This window comes from Gracilinanus agilis, chromosome 4 (genome assembly GCF_016433145.1).
Source record: "Gracilinanus agilis isolate LMUSP501 chromosome 4, AgileGrace, whole genome shotgun sequence".
Taxonomy (NCBI): domain Eukaryota; kingdom Metazoa; phylum Chordata; class Mammalia; order Didelphimorphia; family Didelphidae; genus Gracilinanus; species Gracilinanus agilis.
The window spans coordinates 131,113,628-131,137,915 of NC_058133.1; the positions used below are offsets into that span (position 1 = coordinate 131,113,628).

Sequence of the window (24,288 nt, forward strand, 5' to 3'; positions counted from 1 at the left end):
CAGTTGTCAGATATTACTAATAAGATTATCACTATGAAATATTTAACTAGTTGGTGATAAGATATTTTATTTCCTCTTTGTGTTTGTGTGTACATATATCTATATATTCCAAAATACTTGTTGCAGCTTTCTTTGTGGTGGTAAAGAACTAGAAATTGAGGGCATGTCCATTATTGAAGAATAATTTGTGAATATCCACCAGAGAAAGAACTAATAGATAGAAACATGAAAGACATAATATATACATAGTTTTTTGTTGGGCAATGCCTTCCCTGGGGTAGGGAAGGGGAGGGAGGAGGGGATGAGATACCTGGAGATTTTAATGTAACAAGAAAATTAATATATGTTTGTGTATGTGTATCTATGCACATATAACCTTTAGCTATATGCAACTTATGATACTCTTTTTATGTAACCACTGAAAGATGCTTATATCACTATGGAAAAGACGTGTCTTTACAGTGCATCAAGGTGGATTATGACAGTGCTATGGTTCACAGATTTTCTTAGGAGAGAAATTAATACTAGAATAGAAACTGGTTATGAATTAGTTGGTTATGAATTCTTATTTTTTAAGGCTATTTATATCAAGGAATAATTAGCTTCTATTTTGATATATTGAAGATACATGTCAGAAATTTTGCATTTCTTAATTTTTGTTACCTGTGGTTGCTGTTTCATGATTAGGAAGACTGTAAACACTGTGTTTGTGTAATGAGTAGTAATATACATATATAAAATACATTATTGTCATAGAAGTATTTGGAGTTTTTATCTTTCAAACTTAATGTGTTTCTAATAAGAATACATTTCATGCATCATGATTCTAAACATGTAAAAGCAACCCCACCTACTATAATAGAGGGAGGTAGTTGAAAATCTGCTTCAGAACTGACTCGTGTGTTCATCTTCGTTAATAAAAAACATTAATGACAGTCTGAGTCTCTTTTAAAATAAAAAATAATGCCCCAAATAGCATGTAAAACATTCTTATTAGAGATCCTGTAAAAATTTTGACAAATTTTGTAACTACTAAAAGTTCAATATTTTATCTCTTAGCAATGCATGTTAATATTTCCTCATTTTATTTATTCTTTTGGACAGGTTGGCAGTGTTTTTGGGTACTTTCCAAAGGATTTAATTGAAGTAAATCATCAGTATTCTGAACAAGAACAGGAACTACCAACAGATGTAAGTAATGAGAATTTTTTGTTGTTCTTTATTTCAAATTATTAAGTAGATCATCCATTTCTGCTAAGCAGGTTTTAAAAGGCTATGGTAGTTATTTTCAGCTTGGAAGTAAAAAAAGATTCCAATAATCTTTGCAACAAATTTTAATTTGTACCATAGTATTAGAGAGAGAATTTTAAAGACAATGATAATATAAGATATAATTTTAGAAACATAAAAGATTTTCAGGCAGCTAGGTAGCCTATGGGCCCTTTCCTTTACATCTGAAATTTCAGTTCAATTCAACAAGCATATATTATGTTTTCTAGGTGTTGGGCACTTTGCTAGGTATTGAGGATACAAAAACAAAGTGCAACTATTACCTCTCCCTTGAGGAGTTTAACTATTGTGTATAAACCCTTGTCAAGAATGCAGTATTTTTTGCAGCTTATTAACCTTAAGGCATACGTTGGCCCATTTTTGCAAGTAAATTGTTACAGTGGTTCATTAAAAATTATTTTTATCTCTTACTCTCCCCCTCCTTTCTCTGACACAGCAACTACCATGGTGTAGGTCCTTCTCACTTTATACCTACAGTATTATAATAGCTTTCTGGTGAGTTTCTTTGCCTTCTTCTCTTCAATCCATCCTTCACTCGTCTGTCAAACTGATCTCCCTAAAGTACAAGTCTGATCATGTCACCTATTCAGTAAACTCTAGTGACTCCTTGTTGTCTCTGGTTTTTTACATCCTTCATAACTTGTCTTTCCACTTTCCCAGTCTATTGATGCCTTATTCCCTGTGGTGTATTCTGCAGTCCAGTGATGCTGGCCTCCTTGATGTTCTTTACCCAAAAAACTCCATCTCCAGACTCTGTGCATTTTTATTAGCTCTCCCTTACTACCCCTGGACCTCTCTTTCTCCTCATCTCTGCTTCCTGGCATCCCTGGTTTCCTTAAAGCCTCAGTCAAAATCCCATTTTTTGCAAGAAAACTTAATCCTCCTTAATCTTAGTGCCTTCCCTTTTGAGACTTATCTCCAATTTATCCTTTTTATATCTGGATTTTACATTGTCTCTGCCATTAGACTGAGTTTCTTAAGGGCAGGGACTCTCTTTTGTCTTTGGGTCCCTAGTGCTTAACACAGTGTCTGGCACATAGTAGGTACTTAATGCTTGTTGACTTGACTTGTTGATTTGCTTAAGTTGGATGTTTAAAAATGTACTTGGATGTTATTTCAGAAGTAAGTTAATGGGAAGCATGTGCTTTGAATCAATATTTGTCCCTCCCGCTTGAGCAGGATGGCAGCATCCTTGGTGAAGATCACCTCCAACCACAGGCACTGGTTATCCTGTCCACGATAGCCCAGGGATAGCCATTTTAGCCCAGGGATAGCCATTTGTCAGCCAGACTTGGTGATTCTTTAGAAAGGGGTATTTTCACTGAGATGTGATATATACACATGCCATACTGGGACAACGTTGTTACCAAATAGTTTCCTTCCCTCAGAAGTCTGTGTTGGGCAGCTGGGTGGCTCAGGATAAAAAGCCAGGACTGGAGTTGGGAGCATCTGGGTTCAGATGTGACCTCAGACACTACCTGGCTGTGTGACAAATGACAGATCCCTGATTGCCTAACCCTTGGAACTGTTATAAAGTATTGATTCCAAAAGAGAAGTTTAGGGTTTTAAAAAAAAAAAGTTTGTGGCATACTCCCTCATAGTACACAGTTAAAGGGAAAGCCAGCTCAAACACAAAGAACAAGGAATCTTGGGAGAGCTTTGGATTTGGCTCCAGTCTTTGGTTGGCTCCTAATTTCTGTTATTGTTGTTCAGTCATGTATGACTTTCCTTGACCCCAATTTACAGATGAAGAAACTGAGGCAAACAGGGTTAAGTGACACAGGTAGTAGTAAGTAAGTGTCTTAAGCCAGATTAGAACTCAGGAATGTGAGTCTTCTTGACTTTAGGCGTGACAATATCCACTGGATCACAGAGACATTGGAGCCAGCTTATTTGGGACCGCTGTTAGAACAGTCCTGGGAAAATGGGAAGCTCTCCAGACCCTGAAGTTTATGATATCTTCCTCCAGTGAAGGAGGTGGGAAGAGACTTAAGTCCAAGTCCCAGGGCTCAGGCTTCTCTACCACAAATCAGTTACTTCTCAGGAATTTAGCTGAAATACTTTTTTATCCCTTTTTGATCAAATCTGTCTGGTTCTAAACCAGCACTCTGGTTTTACACAGGCTGCCCAGAATGTTACTCAATTTTCTCAGCCAGTCTGTGCAGTGGTCAGGGATTTTTTTTTTCCATGCTTAGTCTAAAGTCTGTGATAAGGTATGGGGGTGTAACCTTTTATCTCTTGATTGATTAAAAACCTTTACTTTCCATCTTAGAATCAAGACTAAGTTTTGGTTCTAAGGCAGAAGAGTGGAAAGGGCTAAGCTTTGGGAGTTAAGTGACTTGCCCAGGGTCACATAGCTAGGAAGTGCCTGAAGCGAGATTTGAACCCAGGACTTCCTGTCTTAAGGCCTGGCTCTCAATACACTCAAATACACTCAATACCCAGCTTCTCTTCTCTCTTACTTTAAATGGGTTAGGTTAATTTTATTGATTTATTCAATCAATTCCCCTATCCTTACAGAAGTATTAACTGACTTTAAGTGACTACATATTTGGTAGATTCAGAGGAGGGAAAGAGGAGTTTGGGGAGGGATGCCTTGGTCTTCGGTGAATTCAAGGCATCATGGCCTCTTGCTGGGTGATGGTATCTGATGGCCAAAGTGATAGAGTGCAATTTGTTCCTGTTAGTTAATTTTTCTAGAGTTGCTATAGAGCTCAAAAGCTGGTAGCATTGACCTGTGGCAAAATCTTTGTGGAGGTAGCAGTATGGATGAGCACTTTGAGATGTTTGCATCTTCTTCCTTTTCTAGCCTTGAAAGTTTTTTTTTTAAACCCTTCCTTTCTGTTTTAGAATCAATACTGGGTATTGGTTCTAAGGTTCAATACTAACTGGGTATTGGTGATAAGGGCTAGGCAATAGGGGTTAAGTGATTTGCCCAAGGTCACACAGCTAGGAAGTATCTGAAGTAAGATTTGAACCCAGGACCTCCCATCTCTGGGTCTGACTCTCAATCCACTGAGCCACCCAGCTGCCTGCTTTGAAAGTTTTAAAATTGATCTTATTACAACAACTACCCCACTTTTAATTGCATGGAAGTTCTATATTTAAATGTATGTTAAAGATGGTATAGCACAATAACATTGTTCTTTCTTTTCAGGAAACAGATTTTGTTTGTTTTGATGGAGGAACAGATGATTTTGATAATTATGATGTAGAAGATCTTTTAGGATTTTTGGGAGAAGCTGTTAGAGGCAAAGGGAAAGATGAATTGAACACTTCAGGAACTGAAAGCTCTGAGAATCCCATAGAAGAAATGGAGGAGGAGAATCCTGAGAAGCTGATTATTGAAAAACCTCTTGAAGTATCTAAGGATGATGAGCCTGAAACAGCAGTGGACAGCAAAGTTCTTGCAAATTCAGAAGAAAACAGTTTACCTTCTGAAAACACTAATAATCTAGAGGAAGAATTTGAGACACAGATGCCCCCTGTCCATGTAAATAGTCATGTAGATAATTCTCAGGGAAACCAACCCTCCCTTGAACCCTTAGAAGAAATGCTGCAGGACAAATTAAAAGTGCCAGAAAGCGAAAATGCCAAAAATGTTAATACTTCTCAGCTTTCCAAGGACTGGGAAGAGATTGATGCCTATAAAATTTTGAAGAAGGAAATGAATTTGGATTTGAAAACAAAATTTGGCTCAACTGCAGATGCTCTTGTATCTGATGATGAAACAACTAGGCTTGTTACTTCATTAGAAGATGAGTTTGATGGGGAATTGGATGTTGACGATTCCAAAGTTGAAGAGGATAAAGAGAACTTTGATAAACCACCATTACTAACTTTTTCAAATGGAGAAGATAAGAAAACATCAGTGAATAAAATAGTTGAGAAATATTCAACAGGTGAAAGTCTGTTTCCTGAAGAAGCTACTGATGAAATAGTTCAACCTAGGACTGGAGAAAAGAATGATAAAAATATACTGAAAACCTTAGGAGATACTATTTTCTCTATTGTTGGTGGAGGTGATGAAGATGCCAAAGATTTGGATGGCTTTGATTTAGATGAAGAAAAGGTAGAGGATAATGAAAAAGTCCTAACAGGCAAATGGGAAGAAGATAGCACTTTTTTGAATATAGAAGTCCCTATAGCTAATCATGACAAAAATCTAGATGATATCCTTGAAATAGCCACAGTTACTGGAATTAAGGAAAAAAGCGAGAAAATACAGTCATCTAAGGAAGAATTCTCAAAAGATGGAATGGAATTAGGAGATAAGGATAGTGCTATAAGAAGTCCTACTCCTGAAATTGACCTTAAATTTAATCCTTCCATGGAAGGTGACCAAAAAGTATCCATTGTCCACCAGATCACAAAAGAGGAGCACCATGAGGAAAAGTCTGGACAGAAAATTTTAGATGATAACTTAGAGAGTGATCCTGTCCATAAAACTCTTTGGAAGAAAATGAAAGAGAAAAATACTGAACAGAAATCTGTAAATATTAAGTCACTGTTAGAAGATGAACAACAAAATGCATCCAAAGGAAATGTAGATATAATAGATATTTCAGAAAATGAACAAGAGCAGAAAATGTTTTCAGAAAAGATGCAAGGAAAGCATCCCACACAGCCAGCTGTGCTTAAAACTCAATATCAAGTCAACATTTCTTCTGTAGATCAAACTGATTTACCAAGAGAAAAGGCGGAAGAAAATCTTGTGTTGGAAAGAAATATATTGAGCCAGCAGGAAAAAGATGTGGAAACTGAGATTAGCAAGCAGTTGGATGAAAAGACCAGGCATTCTGAAGGAGAAATTCAAGATCAGTTCTCCAAAGATGGAAGCAAAGTAATGAAATTGTTCTCTCCAGATGAAAATCTCAATGATCACAAAGAAATGGAGACTACACAAAGTAAAGACAAAGATATTCCTAAGGACAGAGAAACAACTCATTTCAAAGAAAATGTAGGGCATCCCCTTACTATAGGAACAACAACAGATTTCCAGACAGAAAAGGCAGAAGCTGAAGATGATGACTTCCACAATTCTGAGGATTTGTTAGAAGATGAAAATGCTATAAGTGCTGCTGCTAGTGGCCAGAGCAGTAGGCTTAATGTTGATATGCAAATGAGAAAAGCTACTTCAGGAGTCACTAATCTGATTCATTCCTTGGAAAACACCAAAGAAAAAGAAAGTATGATTTTGGAGAATCAGGGAATAGGAGGCAGCTTGCAAGGGTCAATTGAGACTACACCCAAAGAAGTAACTGAGAAGGATGGAGAACCTGTTAAAACAGCTGTAGAGGAGCAAGGGAAGAATCCCCTTGAGAATAATGAAAAACCCACATCTTCTGAATTTAGTGACTCTCTTGACAAGGATAAAAATCAGGCTCAGGATCTGGTGGAAGAAACTAATTATTTTGAGAAAGAAGATGGCCTGAAAAACAAAATGGGCTTCGGTTTCATAGAAAAGTCTTGGCCAGATGAGCTTTCCCAAGAGGACCTTGAACATTCACAGAATTTCACTGATATGGAAAGTCAAACATATCAGCAATCTGATTTTATAGATCTTGAAGATAATCTGGCCTATAAAAGTGCTATAGAGTCAGAAGATGACACAGTAAAGCAACTGCCTATAATTAAGGGCTTTCTTGATGAAAAACGGGTACAAAGATTAGAAAAGTACCTTGGGTCTGAGAATGTGCTGCAAATGGAATCCACATTCCGTGACATGGAAAGGAAGCTAGAGCTTGCTCAAAGGGAGAGCCTGGCATATAATATGGAAAAGGCCCTGGATGATGTCTTTCGCTCTTCAGAGTCAAACATCCTTGATATGGTGGAGAAAATGTTAGATTCAAGAGTGGTAGAAAACAAAGAACTGGGCATGAAGGAGATAGACTTGTTTGATGAAGAGTCTGCTCTGCTAGATGATATTCAAGACCTGATCTATTTTGTCAGGTACAAACATCCTTTGGTGGAAGAAAGTGTACCATTAGCAGCTATTGAGCCTCCAGAAGAAAGTTCTAGGGTGCCTCTTACAGGTAAAGTATAAATCTTTTGTCTTCTGGAATTAGGTTGAACAGATAAAAGTGGTTATATCCTTTCTAGAATCCTCTGTCCTAGGTATGAGACTAGCCTGATTTATATAGGATTGCATGAAATTTCAGTTTGTTTGTTTTTCAAGAACATCTGTGCATTTCCTTTTCTTTGACTTCAAATTCAGTTTTTCCATTTATCTTAGTGGCAATTGAATATTATTATTATTTAAAATAAGTTTTATTGATGATTTTTGTTTTTAATAAGTCTTTTCTCTCAATATACCAACCTTATTCTTACAAATCAAGCACCCCCATTATAACAAAAAGTTCAACAAAACAAGCGAAAACATTGACCATTTCTGTCAGCATATATAATATTCTTCTCTAGTAGCCCTCTACTTCTCTCCAAAGGAGGGAGATATGTTTTATTCAGATAGTTAACTAATGAGAATTAATAAACAGTACTTTGCATTTTAGAAAACATTCTTCACAGCAAAGCAGTACAAATATCATTCTCATTTTAAAGATGAAAACTGACTCGGTGAGGTTAGAAGCCAACAACCTCTTGGCCATTTCATCATCCTGAGCCTCAATTTTCCCATCTATAAAATGAAGAGAGTGAGCTAGCTCTATATCTTAGATCCTCTAAGATTTATGATCCTGAGTGATTTACTTAAGGTCACAAGCTAGTGTCAAAGCCAGGTATTCTCACTATCCAGCATTTTATTATTGTTCTCAACAGTAAGGGTAACTGGGGCAGCTAGGTAGCATAGTAGATAGAGAGCCAAGCCTGTAGTCAGAAGGACTTTGATTCAAATGGGGCCTCAGACACTTTCTAGTTGTGTGACCTTGGGTAAGTCACTTAACTCCGATTGCCTAGCTCTTACCCGCTCTTCTAACCTTAGAATCAATATATGTAGTATTGATTCCGAATATCAATTCTTTGTTTTGATTCTAAGACAGAAGGGTTATTTATTTTAAAAATACAATAAGAGTAATTGAATTACTGAGGGTGTATAGTAAGTATTATATCCTCTTAAAATACTTGGAAATAAAAGTTTCTGTATGAAGATAATTATTTAATTCAACTACTTTAATCACCTATGGTCATGAGGAACAGAAATATCAGAAAATTATTAAAATTCACTGATGTCATTTCTCTTTCACTCCCCCCTAATATCTCTCATATTAATTTCAACCTAGTTAAAACTTTCCAAACAAATTGTGTGTAGCTACTAAGTAGTAGGAAAATGCACTAGTTGAGCTTATTATGCTCATCTTTGGGCATTGGTTATAGATGATAAGCACAAACAGTGATCTCAACAAGTTATTCTTAGTCCACTAACCTTTTAGGAGAGGGAACAATCTTCTAAAAATACTATGTAAGCACAGGAATAAAATTTTAATCATTCTGAATGCTTAAGAGAATAAAACAAATTTATCTAATGTTCTAAAGATGAATATATGCATATTGAGGGAGATATTGAGAAGTCTGTTTGATCAAATATATGATTACTCTCTATCCTAACTTTCCCAGGAAGAAATTTATTGTTTATAGTAGCATAAACAACAAATAAGTATATTTGAGGAGAGAATAGCATGACTACAAATATTTGATTTTAAGAGGAAAGTAACAAAGTTATGTGAATCTAGTAGTTATTTGGAACCATATACTGTGGCTTGCTATATACCAGCATAAATATGGAAATTTTAGTATTTCCTGTAGACCAAAACACAGAACCCAGAGGAGACCAAGGAAGAAAGTTTGCAGTGAATGAAGAGGATACATTTGCACCAGAGGAAAACAAGAGGCCACCAGAGAATATGGAAATTAAAGTTCTCAAAGTGGAAGAGCCTGATGAAGATACGGACATTTCAGAAAAGGATGGTCTTTTGGATTCAAAAGAGATCGTAGATGTCAGTGACTCAGAAGATGGACTACTAGTCATAGAGGCTTTACCAGACCAAAATGTTGAACATTTGGCTAGAGGTAAGGCTTGCTTATTTTTATTTAGAAAATGCTAGACTTTCTTTGGAAAATAATGTACATCACAGACAAAATTTTCTTGGTGATTGTAATAAGATTGTTTTGTTGTCAAAGGGAGACAAAATTCAATTAATATGTCTGTAGAGAGTGTGAGAAAAAATATCATTCCCCAATTTAAGACAACTTTACATTTAAAAACCTGATCTTGATTAAGATCCATTAAAATGGATCTTGATTAAGAACATGATTAAGTGTAAAACTGCAACTTGACTATTGGTTAATTCTTTGGTTGTAACAACCCATGAATCACATAAAAATACAAAATAGCCATCAGTTCTGAATGACTTTCTGCATTTGTTGTAATGGTGGCGTTATAATGGGTGATAAAAAGGAGCAGAGACTGAAGTCGCATTTTAAAAAAAATATCATTTATAAACATTATAGTGTGGATTAAATATATATAAACATATATGGGTTACTTGAAATGTGACTTATACTGGAGGAACTGGGTCATAATAATCTTTACATTCTCAATAAATGAAACCAAAAGACAAAAAGCTTGACATGAAATGGCTCACAGATTTTAATTGGAGAGGCAAATAAAGAAGTTGGTAGAATTGGCAGCAAATTTGTAACTTTTTTTGTTCATTTTTCAATTGCAGTATTTGTGATAAACATTTATAAAAAACCACTGTGCAGATAATTTCATCCATTGGCCAAAATTAACTTTAGTCTCTGAGAAATTCTAGGAAGATTTTACTAAAGGGCCTCCAAGTTAACTTGATATATATTTTAATACTCAGTGACTTCAATGTCAGTAGAAAATGTAAAATATAAATTAGAAATAAGAAATGGAAGAGGTCAAAGGCTTGTATACTACACATATGCTCTTCATCTATGTATAATGAATATTTTCCTCAAGCAGAAAGGTGAGAGGTATTGAACAAGGTGGTTATTGGATCATCACAAAAAATTAAGCTGATTATACCCTAGCACAATGATGGGCAAAACTATGGCCCTCGGGCCTGAATTTTATATCAGGCCTGGTGACATTATTCCTAATCTGACAAATACAATGAGTAGGATACAATACAATGAAACTTCGAAAGAGTAGCCTTAGAAACAGCCTGACAGATGAGCATTTCTTTTCCTTTGGCCCCCTCTTTAAAAAGTTTGCCCATCACTGCCCTAGTGGATAGGAAATATATGTTTGCCAATATGGAAGACATTATGATTCATTGACTTTATAGCAAAAGACAAAATCAATACCAGAGTAGAAAAAGAATGAAAATGAGAAGACGTGGCATATAATGAAAATATCTCCAGTTTGGTCTATTTAAAGAAGCTTTTTGATTCCCCCCAAAAAGAAAATATGTAAAAGCATAGACATTAGCATAGATAACTGCCATTTTCTGAGGCCATTTAACCAATGGAAATCAATAGCCACAACAGAGAGACCAAAAGAATCTAGAAACCATTTTGCCACGTGGAGAAATATATGGTAGGCAAGGATAACACAGGTTTAGAATATAAACTTCCTTATAAAATGCTAAGTAGGAAAAAGGTGAAAAATTAAGAAGCAGTAACAAAGAAAATAAATTTACAGAAAGCTTGGTAAGTGATCCAGTTAAGTCAGATTGTTTCAAGAGTATTTAAGAGTATGGAAGAATAAAAGACAAAAAATGGAAAGAGACCTTTCAAGATTGATATATACAAACAAGTTTGTTTTACCATCAACTATCAAGTTGCCACATTTTGTCTCAACATTATAATCTCTGATTGGATACATTTGAAGTAGAAAATAGCATGTAAGAAAAACCTTCCCAAGAAAACCTCCAACAAAGAGTTGGACACAATTGAAAAATGACTGAAAAGCACATCCTATGGGCTGTTTCCTCAGTGTGCACTTACATCCTCACAGTGTAGAGGGTAGCTATAGCCCCTCTGGTTCTAGAGTTAATTGCCTTCTAACACTATGGCCTGTGACCCTCTTTTTTTTTCCTTTTAGAGGCCTCCTGAAATTTCCCTTGGGTAAAATGCCTCTGCTAGGTGGGAGGCTCAACTAGATACCCAGGGTCTGTTGGATTTCAGTAGCTGGCTGTCTTCTCTGTTTGACTCCTGTGACATAATCAGTAACTATTTATTTAGTACCTATTCTATGCCATTCACTCTGTTAAATACTGAGAATACAGTGATTTAATACAATGAGAGTTTGCTCTCAAGCTTACACTTGGGCAGAGGAAACAACATGGAACATCTGCGGATATACATGTGATATATATGAGGCTGATGGAAGGCAGCCATAAAGAGGAAGAAACTAGAAAGTTAAGAGACCAACATGATCTAGGCAGTTTCCCTTTTCTGGTCTGCTGAAGAGGGTAGGGCAGGGGTTGGCAACCTTTTTGGCCGTGAGAGCCATAAACGCCACATTTTTTAAAATGTAATTTCATGAGAGCTGTACAGTGCTCACAGTGCGGCTCCTGTAACAGTGCCTGAAAAAAATTGACTTTATGGCTCCTGCAGAAAGAGCCATATCTGGCCCTCAAAAGAGCCAGAATATGGCTCAAGAGCCATACGTTGCTGACCCCTGGGGGTAGGGTATAGTAGAGCAAAAAATTAAACATTCACAGAGGCATTTTTCAAATTTTTCCATAAACTTCACATAGTTTGGTATATTACCCAAATTATTTGAACAGACTACTTAGTAACTGTTGTGGCACTGAATCCTAATAAATGGCCACATTCATATAATTTGATCTGAGAAAGTGTTTTTTAAGAAAAATTTTTTAGAGCTCTAAAACATTATTTGCTATCATTCTTTTGTAGCTCATTTTTATTTCAACAGAGTTCAATAAGTGCAGCTGCCTGAATTAATCTGGCTATTTTAAAGGTGAAGTAAAAACACCATTGTTTTTTTACTGGTTCTACCTCATAAGTGATGATTTTCCTTTATGCCACTAGCTATTGCCCAAGTAACTTCTGCACAACTTGGAAGGAAGCACAGAGGCAAAAGAACAACCCAAGATATCAATTAGTAAAGTGTAGTAGCCTGAGAACTTTGTTTAACTCCTTAGCTACTAATGTAAAATTCAGATAGGAGACATTAAATTCTTGCTTAGTTGAGTTAACTTAATTCAAAAAGGAACAGTTAGAATGATATTAGAAACTTCTAAAAGTATAGGTGCACTATATTCTTGACCAGGTGTCTGCCTGAATGTGAAGAGTAGACCACTAGTGCTAGTTTTTTCTCTCCTCATTGTGAAGCTTACAACAGTCCTTGCCACCATCACCAATAGGAAAGAGAAAAATGTATTTGGCCAGGAAGTACCTTTTGTGTATGCACACTCATTTCTAGCTTAGCAGCCAACCAAAAGGTCTTTTCTTTGTCATGCAGTAGCTGGACAGGAAATGGCCAGAAAATACCCATACATGCTCTGAAGGGGGGAGACTCTCTCATCTGAATCCTCTGGTTCTTCCAGAAGCAGGCTTACTATGCATGCTCACAGGACGTGGCTCACTCTGGCTCTGGCTCTCACTGTCTTTCTCATATAATATCTTATCTTACTAAAGATATTTAATTATTGAATGATTCCATTGTCTTGAGGATTAATCATGTGACACTTTTTACTTGGGGAAAAATACAAAAAGTTGTTCTCGCTTTCTTCTAGATATCAATATTATTCAACCATTTAGCTTCATTAAAGGGGAGGTAGAAATTTGTTTATTTTATAATTAAATTTTAGGATCCCTCATGAGAACTCAGAGGTTCTAACTATACCTCTGTCAAGAGTGTCTATATCTACCAATGAACTTATGTTGGGAATTATTTAAATGGGCAAAAATTCCACATTCTAAAACACAAATTGTAAACTGAGTTACATTTTAAGTTTTTTCTTCCTCTAGGAATGATTTCAACAGAAGATATTCCTTTGGATTTAAAACAGCTTCCTCTAGAAATAATTTCCACAGAAGATACTCCTTTGGATACAGAACAACATCCTCTAGGAATGATTTCCGTAGAAGATACTCCTTTGCATACAGAACAGCAATTAGAAACAAATCCAGAGATACCACCAATTCTTGCAGCTATGAAGAGTGTAAGTCTCGTAGCAAAAGAAAACATGAAACAATATACTGAGATGGTAAGTATGACAGATTAACTTTCCAAGTGGTTTATGGATTATTATAATAATTATTTAAATATATTTTGAGTATTTAGGGTTTTTAGCAAATGACTTGCCCTAATATAAGCTTTAATCGCTCTCTGAAAAGATCTTGATAATTTAAAGGAATTTTTAAAGGTAGAACTTGAAGTGATTTACAGATTTTATTATGCTTTTGTTGTTTTTAATTCAAAATTGGCTTTTTAGGGGAAACATTGAGGCATTTTATGGAAGGCAAAATACCTGAGGTTTTTTTAGAGTTCTGCTCCCTCTACTGGTATTTGTTGAAATTAGTAATTTTGCTATAATGTATACCTTAGGTCTGGGTAAAATTTCCAGAAGTGTTTAGTGTTAAGTTATTAATATGCCTAGTAAGGAAAAGGTCTGCAAGAGGGAGAAGATAAGCTCATTTTGTCAGAAACATTCCCTCCTCTCTATATATTCCATTTTCCTTTCGTTCTGTTGACAAATTTATCTTTTAAAAATACAAATATCCCTGGTATAATTGAGCCCATGTTATTTACACTTCACTAAAAACTGCCATAATCCAATAATTTTTTTCCTCACTGCTGACAGCTTTCCATTATGGAGGGAGGAGGGTAATAGTAACAGGTTGAAAATTGGCAAGAAAGTTTGAAGTTGTTTTCTCAAGAGGTAGTCCAGAGGAATATAAACAAAATCCCAGAGAGCAGAAGCTTTCAGCTTTGTTTTGTTTTGTGTTGTTTCTCAGAGTCATGATCACCAAGCAGAAGGAGCATTAGTTCTTAACAACTGATTGTTGCACTGTAGTGATTGGGATGGTAGAGTAAAGGATTTTAGATTGACCAGAAAGTCAGCACAAGGACATGAGGAACCAGTAGAGTCAAAAGTGGAAGGAGGTTGTAATTCTCCTAATTCACACTTTCTGGAGTAGCAGCTATTCTGGGTGCCACTGAACTTAACACAGCAGAATGAGCATTGTCTCAGGATTTAGAGGCTATGAGTTCAAATCTTGTCCAATACTTGATTGTGTTTGATCTTAAACAAAATTCATGTCACTTAACTTCAGTTTCTTCATCTGTAACATGCAGTTGGACTAGATGTCCCCTTGGATCCGCTGCTTTCTTTACTGTATTCTATGTTTACCTTGGGTACCAACTCTCCATTAACCCTGTTTATTCTGCCATTTTCAGTCCAAAAGCCATTCCAGTCTCCTTGGCAGAGAAAATGGAACTAAAATATGAATTTAATGACAGTCTTTCCTCTGTTGTTAGTTGTCAACCATCTTCCAAGGGCACTGTCTGAATTTCCTTTTTTATTTTTTTTAAACTTTTACCTTCTATCTTAGAATCAATATGGTGTGTGTTGGTTCCAAGGCTGAAGAGTGGTAAGGGCCAGGTAATGGGGGTTAAGTGACACAGCTAGGAAGTATCTGAGGTCATATTTGAATCTGGGACCTCTCATCTCTAGGCCTAGCTCTCAATCCACTGAACCACTTAGCTGCCCCCCCAGAATTTCCTTCTTTAGTCCTCTTTTCCCCCTAATATAGCTAGAGACTATATTTTGGATCTTGGCTTCTCTTGTCAGCCCAGCAATATTCCAAGCTTTAGCACTCCTCACATTATTTTTACTTTACCACAAAAAGATTCAGTTTTTTAGCTGCCCTGGTTCCATCATCTGTATTTATCTTTTAAAGACCTGTGCTTGTTGGTGAGTTCCTTGTATATTCAATCATACTCTGTAGACAACTCCTGTTTTTCTTCCACTTATAAATTGTGTTTCTTAACATTTTCAGAATTTCCTATTCATCCCAGGTTGTCTTCCCTTATAGAAATTTAGTCCTTGGTATTTTACTCTTGGATTTCACTACTGGTTTCTTAGATTTTGTTTCTGTGATTTCTGGGTGTCTCAACAGCTTTTAATTCCTTATTATAGCCATCCTATCCTGCATAGTTTGTTGACCCATACTTAGGCAATATTCTTCTCTGCCATTAAAAAAAAAACCTTTTGATCAGATTTATAGATCAAGGCAAATATATTTTTGTGAACCTTTTTTTAAAAGTTCTTCTTGGAATTTGCTATGCCTATTTGGAAATCTACATTTTACTTTTACATACCATCTTCTTGGCTAGCTATTCATTTCCCAAGTTAAAAGAAGTGACTTAAATTTAAGAGGTATGGGATTAAAGCCAAATCTTTAGATATTTTTGCCTCCCTTTATTATTTCAATGCGTATTTCTCATTTTTCTCCTCTTAGATCAAATATGCTAATTCTTGATCAGTTTTTTCTTTTTTAAGGACTACTCCCTATTTTAGTGATTTCTTTGTTAGTTTTTACAGTTACTGAAGGGGTTGAACTTAGGTAAAAAGAAGGGGTAAAGAGGCATTAGAAACATTTTAGTTGGGGACAGTGCAATAGGAAATCAGGAAAAGAGGATGACAAAGTTCGGTTGGGGATGGCTAGAGAAGTCTGCCTGGAAGAAATAGATTATTCTAAAGAAGCAATTTTTGGTGTCTTTCAGTGGAAACTCTCCTAAAACCCCTCAATTATCCTAGGAAAATGCCAGAATAACTTTGTTTTTTTTTTTAAGGATTATGGCCTAGGATTCCTGCTCATTGTGCCAATTTGGGGTGGTTTTCCTCTTCCCTCTCTCACTCCCTAGGCAATAGATTTAGAGCTGAAAGATACTTGAGATCCTTCTAGTCCAATTCTCCTTTCATAAGTTAAAGAGAGACTGTCCAGTCAATCCAACATTTATCAAACACCTACTCTAATCAAGATAAGAGGCAGAGTGGTGTAATGGAGAATCATCCTCAGATTCTTCTAGGTCTGCCTTTTTTCATACTAGATATGTGACAACCTCCCAGTGTTCAGTTTTTTGTGCCATAGACCCCTTTGAAATCTGGTGAAACTTTAGGGATCCTCCAGAATGTTTTATATGTAGTATTACAAAAGTATTACAAAGAAAACTATAATTATATTGAAATACAGTTGTCAAAATATTGTTTAAAAGTTCACAGACCCCAGGTTAAAAACTCCACCTAAGCCACAGTTCTTTGCACATAATGCTTTATTCATAGGATGCTGGGGGGCGGGGGTGCATTTGTAGAAGGCATTTTCAGTCAAGCATTAAGCATTTATTAAGCGTCTACTATATTTAACATTAAGCATTTATTAAGTGTCAGGCACTACTGTGCTAACCACTGAGCATACAAAGAAAGGCAAAAGACATTCTTGAGGAGCACAATCTAAAGAGACAACATGAAAGCATTTATGAACAAACAAAATAAATACCAGAGAAATTGAGGCCGGTATAGGGAAGGTACTTAACATTAAAGTGAGATTTTAGCTGGGACCGGAAGGAAGACAGGGAATCCAGGGGGCAGAGTTGAGGCCTTGGGAAAAGCTAGTCAAAATGCCACCCGCTCTACTGGATGGATCTGATCTGCAATTTAGGGGTAAAGAGTGGGAATTAGTAGGAGGGGGGCCAGGTTTTTAAAGTTTTTTTCTTCTGTCCCAGTATAAAAAAAAAATGTACTAGGAACAATGTTGTGCACAAAGTTCATGCTTCTAAGCAGGTGTTTTTGAAGGGAAGCATTAATAAACAGGAGAATGACTGAATAAAGCATTTATTTAGCGCTTACCAAGTGCAAAGCCCTGGGGATACAAATAGAAAAGTAAGGGGGTCCCAGCCTCAAGGAATGTACATTCTAATGGAGAAGACCACACTTTCAGCTACCAGAAAAAGGTCCTGTGATCCTTAGGGCATAAATGGCCAATAGATGGTGTTTTGTCTTCTTTTATTTCAGTTCCACGTATCCAGTCCCGTCATATTTTGAGGTTTTTTTTGGAGTGAGGAAGAAGCACTCCAAAGCCCATATGGCGTGTAGGGGCTGCAGTCCCTATTCTTCTGTCCGGCCACCTGGACAGGTCCAGTTCGCTGACAGGCTCTTCAGCCCTTCTGTCTCTTGCGGAGGTTTTCTTTAGTTCTTTTTGCCTTTGGGAGTTTGGAGTTCTAAACCTCTCCCCTCGCAATGGTTCCGCCCTTTATCAGTTAGGATGGCAGTTTTTCCCTTTATCCTCCCCCTCCCAGTCCTACAGTTGGTTTCTTCTGCCCGGACCTGACCCGCCCCTCCCTCTAGATCAGGTTTCCTCGAAGTGTCGCGCTCTTTGCCGGGGATGCTGTGGTTGCGGCGCCAAGTGCTGACGACATAGTGGAGAGGGGCGGGGCCGAGACCGGCTCGGGGTCAGGACCGGTCCGGTTGACGTGTTATTGCTTAGGACGGAAGGTTATGCGAGAGGAGGCGAAGTTCATTCTTCTGGAACTCAACAGGGGCGTCCGGAAGTAGGAGCAGCGGCGGGGGAGTCTACATCCCGTAGGGTCGTCGCTAGCGAGTGCTGAGGGGACTTGTGCCCCAGCCTCTCCGCCCGGGCTATGGAGACGGGACCCGCCTCTACTGGGCCGTCGGCCTCAGCCACCGGGGCCCCTGAGCTGTTGGGTCCCTTGTCGGTGCTGTACGCTGCCCTCCTGGCCAAGCTGCTGGAGGTGACCACCGGAACCCCTGAGGAAGGGAGGGGGGGAGGGCGGGAGAGGCCTTGGGGCGGGGGAGGGGAAGGTGTGCGCCGGAGCAGGAGATAGGCAGAGGCAGGTGCTCCGGAGATCCGGGAGGAGGGGCCGGCCCGTTCCGGGGAAAAGGTAACCGACTCGTAGGCCAGGAGGCTGGCCCTTTTTGGAGGTGGCCTTAGCCCTCTGCAGGCTGGAGAAAAGAGCTTGCTGCTGATACACTGAATGAGTGAGAGTGTGAGTGTGAGTGTGTGTGGGTGTGTGTGTATGTGTGGGGGGTGCTTGTGTGTTGTGTGTCCTTAGGAAGGAATGTCCTGCTCTCAGGAATGTTGCTTTCACAATTTCATTCGTTTTGATGGAGAGTGACAGTGATTAAGGAACAGAATTTTAAAGAGGAGGGAGAGTTTGCTTTTTTGTCACAAGGTGTGTGTATTGCTTTCATAAGTAATGTGGCTATATCTGTCCTATCTTGGAGTTCAGAAATAGTTTTGAAAAAGAGAGTTTAGTTAAAATTGGAGAGACCTATCTGGAACTAGTCCTCGGGATTAGTAAAGCGGAGAAGCTGCATGTACCACACTACCAGTTCCAAAAAAGAGCCTTAAGTACAGATCAACTAAAAGACAAGGAAATCTTGGAGACTTTTTGCTTTGTATTTTAAAGGTTATTTTCATTGCGATTTTGATTTTAATGTTTTTCTGTTCCTGCTCCTTTGAGGCCCATATACAACCCACAAAACTTTATGCTAAATAGATGTTTTATTTCTGCTTTATGCTGGCATGAAACTAGAGGTAAACAATATTCCTAGAACGAAGTGCTACCTAACTTTCTCTTTCTACTATTTTGTAATCTTAAAATAAGATGTTTTAATGTGGCTACAGATTTTTTCTTTTGTCCTGAGGTCAGTGACTAGTAAGAATGAAATTTTTTATTGTCCCTTTTATTTTCTGCATTTTCTACATAATATTAAAGAAAAATTAAAGTGATGGGAAGAGATGTTAATAAAATACAGTCTTATCTTCCTTCAAACTAACAAATGAGTTATTAGCACTTGAAGATTAAAATCTTTTCCTTCACTCTCCCATTTAAAAGAGGATAAAGTAAAATGTTAAATTAAAAAATGAGTTACCATAAGAAATGCTGTGGCCCATTTGATGTCAAACTTAACCGGGAAACCTGTAGGACTTGAAAACCACAAATTAATATTAGCTATGTTGATTTATGTTTTGGGAGACTGCTAGTAGGTGGTCCAGCTAATAGAAGGGTCTGAAGTCAGGAAGACTTACCTTCCCAAGTTCAAATCTGGCCTCAGATATAATAGCTATATGATTCTCGGCAAGTCGCTTAACTGCCTCAGTTTTTCTCATCTATAAAATGAATTAAGAAGGAAATGCCAGAGCATTGTAGTAACTTGCCAAGAAAACCCTAAATGGGGTCAAAAGAATCAGATAGGACTGACAGCAGCAAAAATTATATTTATTTTGTTCGATTTGGGTGGTGAGGTTCAGTGATTTTAATGCTTTTATGGCTACATTCAAAGAGTTGGCCCAGGAGTCAAGAGTTTGACTCTGGCCTTAGCAATAGCACTATCTTTGATTCATTAAGTCTATGGGAAATCAGGCTTAATATTTTGTTTTTGTTTGCATGCTCTTCACTATATTTATACACCACATGAGTCAGAGGTAGAGAGCTTTATTGTAGCAATTCTCAAACTTTTTGGCTTTAAAAGACCCTGTTATGCTCTTAAAAATTATTGAGGACCTCTTCCCCCAAAGAGCTCTTGTTTATGTGGTCATAGATATCCATATCCATATATATATACTATATTAGAAATTGAAGTCTTGTTGTTATGGAAATAATTTTAATCTTGTGTACCCTTTGAAAAGGTCTTGAAAACAGCTCCTTTATAGAACTTTTAAGAGCCACAAGAATCAATAGTGGTTATCTGGTCTAATCTTATTTTATAAAGAAACCAAGACCCCAAAGGGGAGGGTAATTGTTCTCATTTAAAGGGTTAGATCTTGGGCTCAAATCCAATTATATGTTTGTAGTTTCTCAGCATTTAACTTAGAGTTTAAAATAATTACTTTTTTTTCCTTCTCATATTCTGTACCTCTCCCTTTTCAGTTCTCTCCCAAAAGGAAACACTACTATTTTGAATTAAGTCTAGAAACTAAATCAAAGATTAATTTTTTAAAGTGAGAGGTTATTCATCAATACTGCCTTTTTTAAGTAGACCACCCTATGTGCCTGAAAATATCTCGAGGAGACAAAATTTATATTCAACATTAACTTTACATAATAGTTAAAAAAAAGAGAGATTACCAAAAGTTGCATTTTGCCTATTCGACTACAACGATTAATATAAACTATTCTTTTTCATATTGCATATAAGTTTTTCTTTTTCTTAATTCTTTCAAGCACTTTTTTTGAAACTGGCATAATGAATGTTAAAAGTTAGCCCAAGGTATGTGGTCCAGGATTTTTATGAGTATTGACATGAACTGAATTGTCTTTGGTGACTTCAAGTGAGAAGGGAATTTTGTTTTTATTCATTTATTTGAATTTTTTGAATAGTTTATTAATTTTAAGCATGAAAACTTTAAATAAACATTTGAAGTTTATATTTGAATAATGAACCTCAACATACAAGAGAAACTATAACTCTTGTTATCCTTCATATCCATTTTATGATCTTTGTCCATTCACATATGTATTGTCACGGTTTTTATATAATTAAATTCAATGTACATTGCTTTTCCAGTTCTGATTTCTTCAGGAGCACTGTGTCACTTGGCTTTCTTAATTGCATTGCAGAGAGACAATGTTTTGTAATGGTTATAGTTATTGTGTTGGCCCAAGTTACCATGGGCAAATTGGTTAACTTCTCAGTAAGCCGGCATATTCTTAAAAACTATGTTTCAGGAAGTGTGGCATTCTACATTGAGAAGAGGGAGGTCTTCATGTATGGTATTACTGTATTCCAAACAGTACTAACTGGAATATTAATTATCTTTTTCACTTTAATTCTAACATATTGGAATGCCCTCTCATCTCAGCCTATAGAAATCTTTTTCTTTCAAAGCCCTCCTGTCTATGGTGCCAGCTTCTTTACCCCTGAATTTTTCCTTCAGCTGGAAGTGATTTATACTTCTTTACTCTTCCCGTAGCATTTTGTTTGGATCTCTGTAGTTACTTCATTTTGCCCTATAGATACTTGTATATATCCTACTCCCCATTAGATTGTAAACTCTTGAAGGTTGTATTATAAGAACTTAGGACATTGCCTTATATATGATAAACTTGAGTTTGGAAAATGTATTCCTCACAGTCCCTCCCACTCTCCTTCCCCCATATAACAATTGCTTTATAAACTACTATTGTAATTGCTATGGGAACCGTTGTTAGAAATTTGGTGTATTTAAAGAATCTATGGATCCAGAGGTATAGAAAGGGAAGAATGTGAAAGTTTGGAAGTTTGAAAACCTATTCTTTTTTTTTAACCTTTTTAGTTTATTTCAGCCTAGCTGAAATGAAATAATGACATCTGCACCCATCTCTTTCTTTTCTTCTTTATTATTAACACAATATATTATACTATATATTGCTAATATATTATATATAACATAATATTATTAATATAGGATAACATAATAGATTTTTAGAGTATGTCCACCTGAACTATGTAGATTCTATACAGATGCATGAAATTATTGATCTGCTTTCTGATGCTTTCATGTTTTCTATCTGGGCTGATGATATATATTTATGATGTATTCTCATGTTTTCATCTTGGAAGTCTTGTTTGTCCTCCAAATATTTTATTTGTATGGAGAGGTTGAATCATTCAACATATATGTGTATATATATATATATATATATATATATATAGAGAGAGAGAGAGAGAGAGAGAGAGAGAGAGAGAGAGTGTGTGTGTGTGTGTGAGCATGCATCATCTGGGTTCTCCCCACCTAATGATTTAAAAAACAAAAGATATCAAAATTTTATTTTAAAAATAAAAGTGGTATTATATGTGCTTTCAGGGATACAAAAAATTTTGACAGGAAAGAGTCATGTTTGTTTTTTAATTCAATAATTATTTGTTAAGCACCTCTTAAATGCACAGCACTTTATTAAATGTTGGGAACACACCAGTGTTATACTGGTAAATAGCTAAAAAAAGCTTTCCAAGAAAAAAACTTGTGCACAGGATACTTTAAAATTTATAATCTATATATATTTTTTATGGTTGTCCAAGAGTCATGTTTTTAAGAAACAGTCTAGTTTTGAGCTGTAAAGATAGTGGTTAAAGGTACTACCAGTTTAATATAAGTAGTCTAGACAAGAAATGAGCTGGAAATATGCAGAGGAAGAAATAATTTTTTACAAACTTACCGTGGTGATGATAGTGATATGATGATAATAGCACTCAGGAGACTGGCAGGTGGCAGTCTAGGTTTGGGAATTGGGTGGGGAGGAGGCTGCCTGTCTTGAAGAAGCAATGAAATAGCATGATCAAAGAGAACTGAAATTTGAATGTTAATGGAAAATTTGAAATAGGAGTTTGAAAAGAAATGGACATTGAAAAGTTATTTTTTTTTTTAAACCCTTGTACTTCGGTGTATTGTCTCATAGGTGGAAGATTGGTAAGGGTGGGTAATGGGGGTCAAGTGACCTGCCCAGGGTCACACAGCTGGGAAGTGGCTGAGGCCGGGTTTGAACCTAGGACCTCCCGTCTCTAGGCCTGACTCTCACTCCACTGAGCTACCCAGCTGCCCCCGAAAAGTTATTTTTAAGAGATAAGTCATTTTGATTTGATATAAACTTCATTTAGGGAGAAAAGGGAGATGAGTCTATAGATAATGGTTCTGTTTAGATAGTGAAGCTCTTGAATTGGCAGGTCAAGGAATTTGAACTTCATTTTGTAAGTATTGAGGACTGTTGAGAATTTGAAGAATGTGAGTAACATGAAAAAATATAATTTAGTATTGCCATGATTTGTTGTGAATACATGAGATATTCTTTTCAAGTTCAAGTTCGTTTGTCATTTCTAATCTTGATATTTCAGTTGGTTGCCACATTGCCTGAGGATATTCGGCCTGGTCCTGATTTTCATGGATTGCCCTGGGAGCCTATAATTATTACAGCCTTACTGGGAATTGGTTCATTTGCCATTTTCTTCTGGAGAACTTTTCTTTCAGTGAGTATATTGAATTTATTTTTAGGTGAAATTTGCATGAAAACATTATTGTACTTTGCTAACAGGTAGGTATACTTCTTGAGACTATTCTTTCTTCATTTTGTTGATGTGTAAGAACCACTACTTGAAACACAAACTTTAACCTTAAAATGGTCTTTAATTTTGTTGTAACAACCTTTGGAGGATAATGTTGGTGGAAACTATATCTCATTATGCCAGTGAGAAAATGTCAAAAAATACCACTCACAATGGATATTTCAAATGAAATACTTTATATCTGTCTAAATATGATATAAATACTGGTGGTAATTCAAATCAGTAGTAGGTTCTGGATCAAACTCAAAACATCTTTCAGTTAGTACTTGAAAAATAATTTGTATTGTCAGTGATAAGTTCCCATATTTTAGCTTTTTGTCCTTTTCCATAACTCCTATGTAGTTTCCAGATAGAGGGTGATCAACTTGACTATAGAAAGGTATAGACTTTAGAAAGTTATAGACTATAGAAAGTCTGGAAATTTAACTTGCAAATCAATATTTTGTGACATTCTTGGTAATGGGACTATATCACCTCACCAATAAACGTTTTTTAAGTACTCGAAGTATTTCCAGGCACTGTACTAGGCACAGGAGATACAGAGGCAAATGGAATGAAACAGTCCTGATTCTCATAGACACACAATGAATACCATGTAGTTTGGGAGTTGGTGTGAGGAACTAGCAGGCTTCATATTGAAAGGTGGTGCTGGAGTTGAATCTTGAATAAATTAATTTTAAGGTGGAAGTGAAGAGAGCATCCCTATCAACTAGGCCTGATGTAGTGCTATGTTTGAGGAAGAGGAGTAAGGAAGTCATTTTGCCACAGATTTTTTCCCTTATGGAATGGGAAAAGAACTGTAGAAATTCTTATATACCTAATTCCAATGGATCTGGAATTTCCCTGGCCTGTGGCCTCTAGTGAGGCATTTCCCTAAACCAGGGGTTCTTAATGTTTTGTGTCATGGTTTATGGGCCCCCTTCTCAGAATCATGTTTTTAAATGCACAAATAAAATACATAGAATTGCAAAGGCAATTT

The 24,288-nt window shown here is 36.6% G+C and overlaps 1 protein-coding gene across 2 annotated transcripts in view; it reads left to right on the forward strand.

The window, feature by feature from the left end:
* The first annotated feature begins 17,688 nt into the window (after positions 1-17,688).
* The window catches only part of MIA3 (MIA SH3 domain ER export factor 3), a 39,734-nt gene continuing 33,134 nt past the window's right edge, over positions 17,689-24,288 (forward strand). For both annotated transcript variants that reach the window (XM_044673143.1, XM_044673144.1), the window contains exons 1-2: positions 17,689-17,998; positions 23,082-23,213. In XM_044673143.1, coding sequence (XP_044529078.1) covers positions 17,888-17,998; positions 23,082-23,213 — 243 coding nt within the window. In that variant the 5' untranslated portion in view covers positions 17,689-17,887. The remainder of the gene's footprint in view (positions 17,999-23,081; positions 23,214-24,288) is intronic.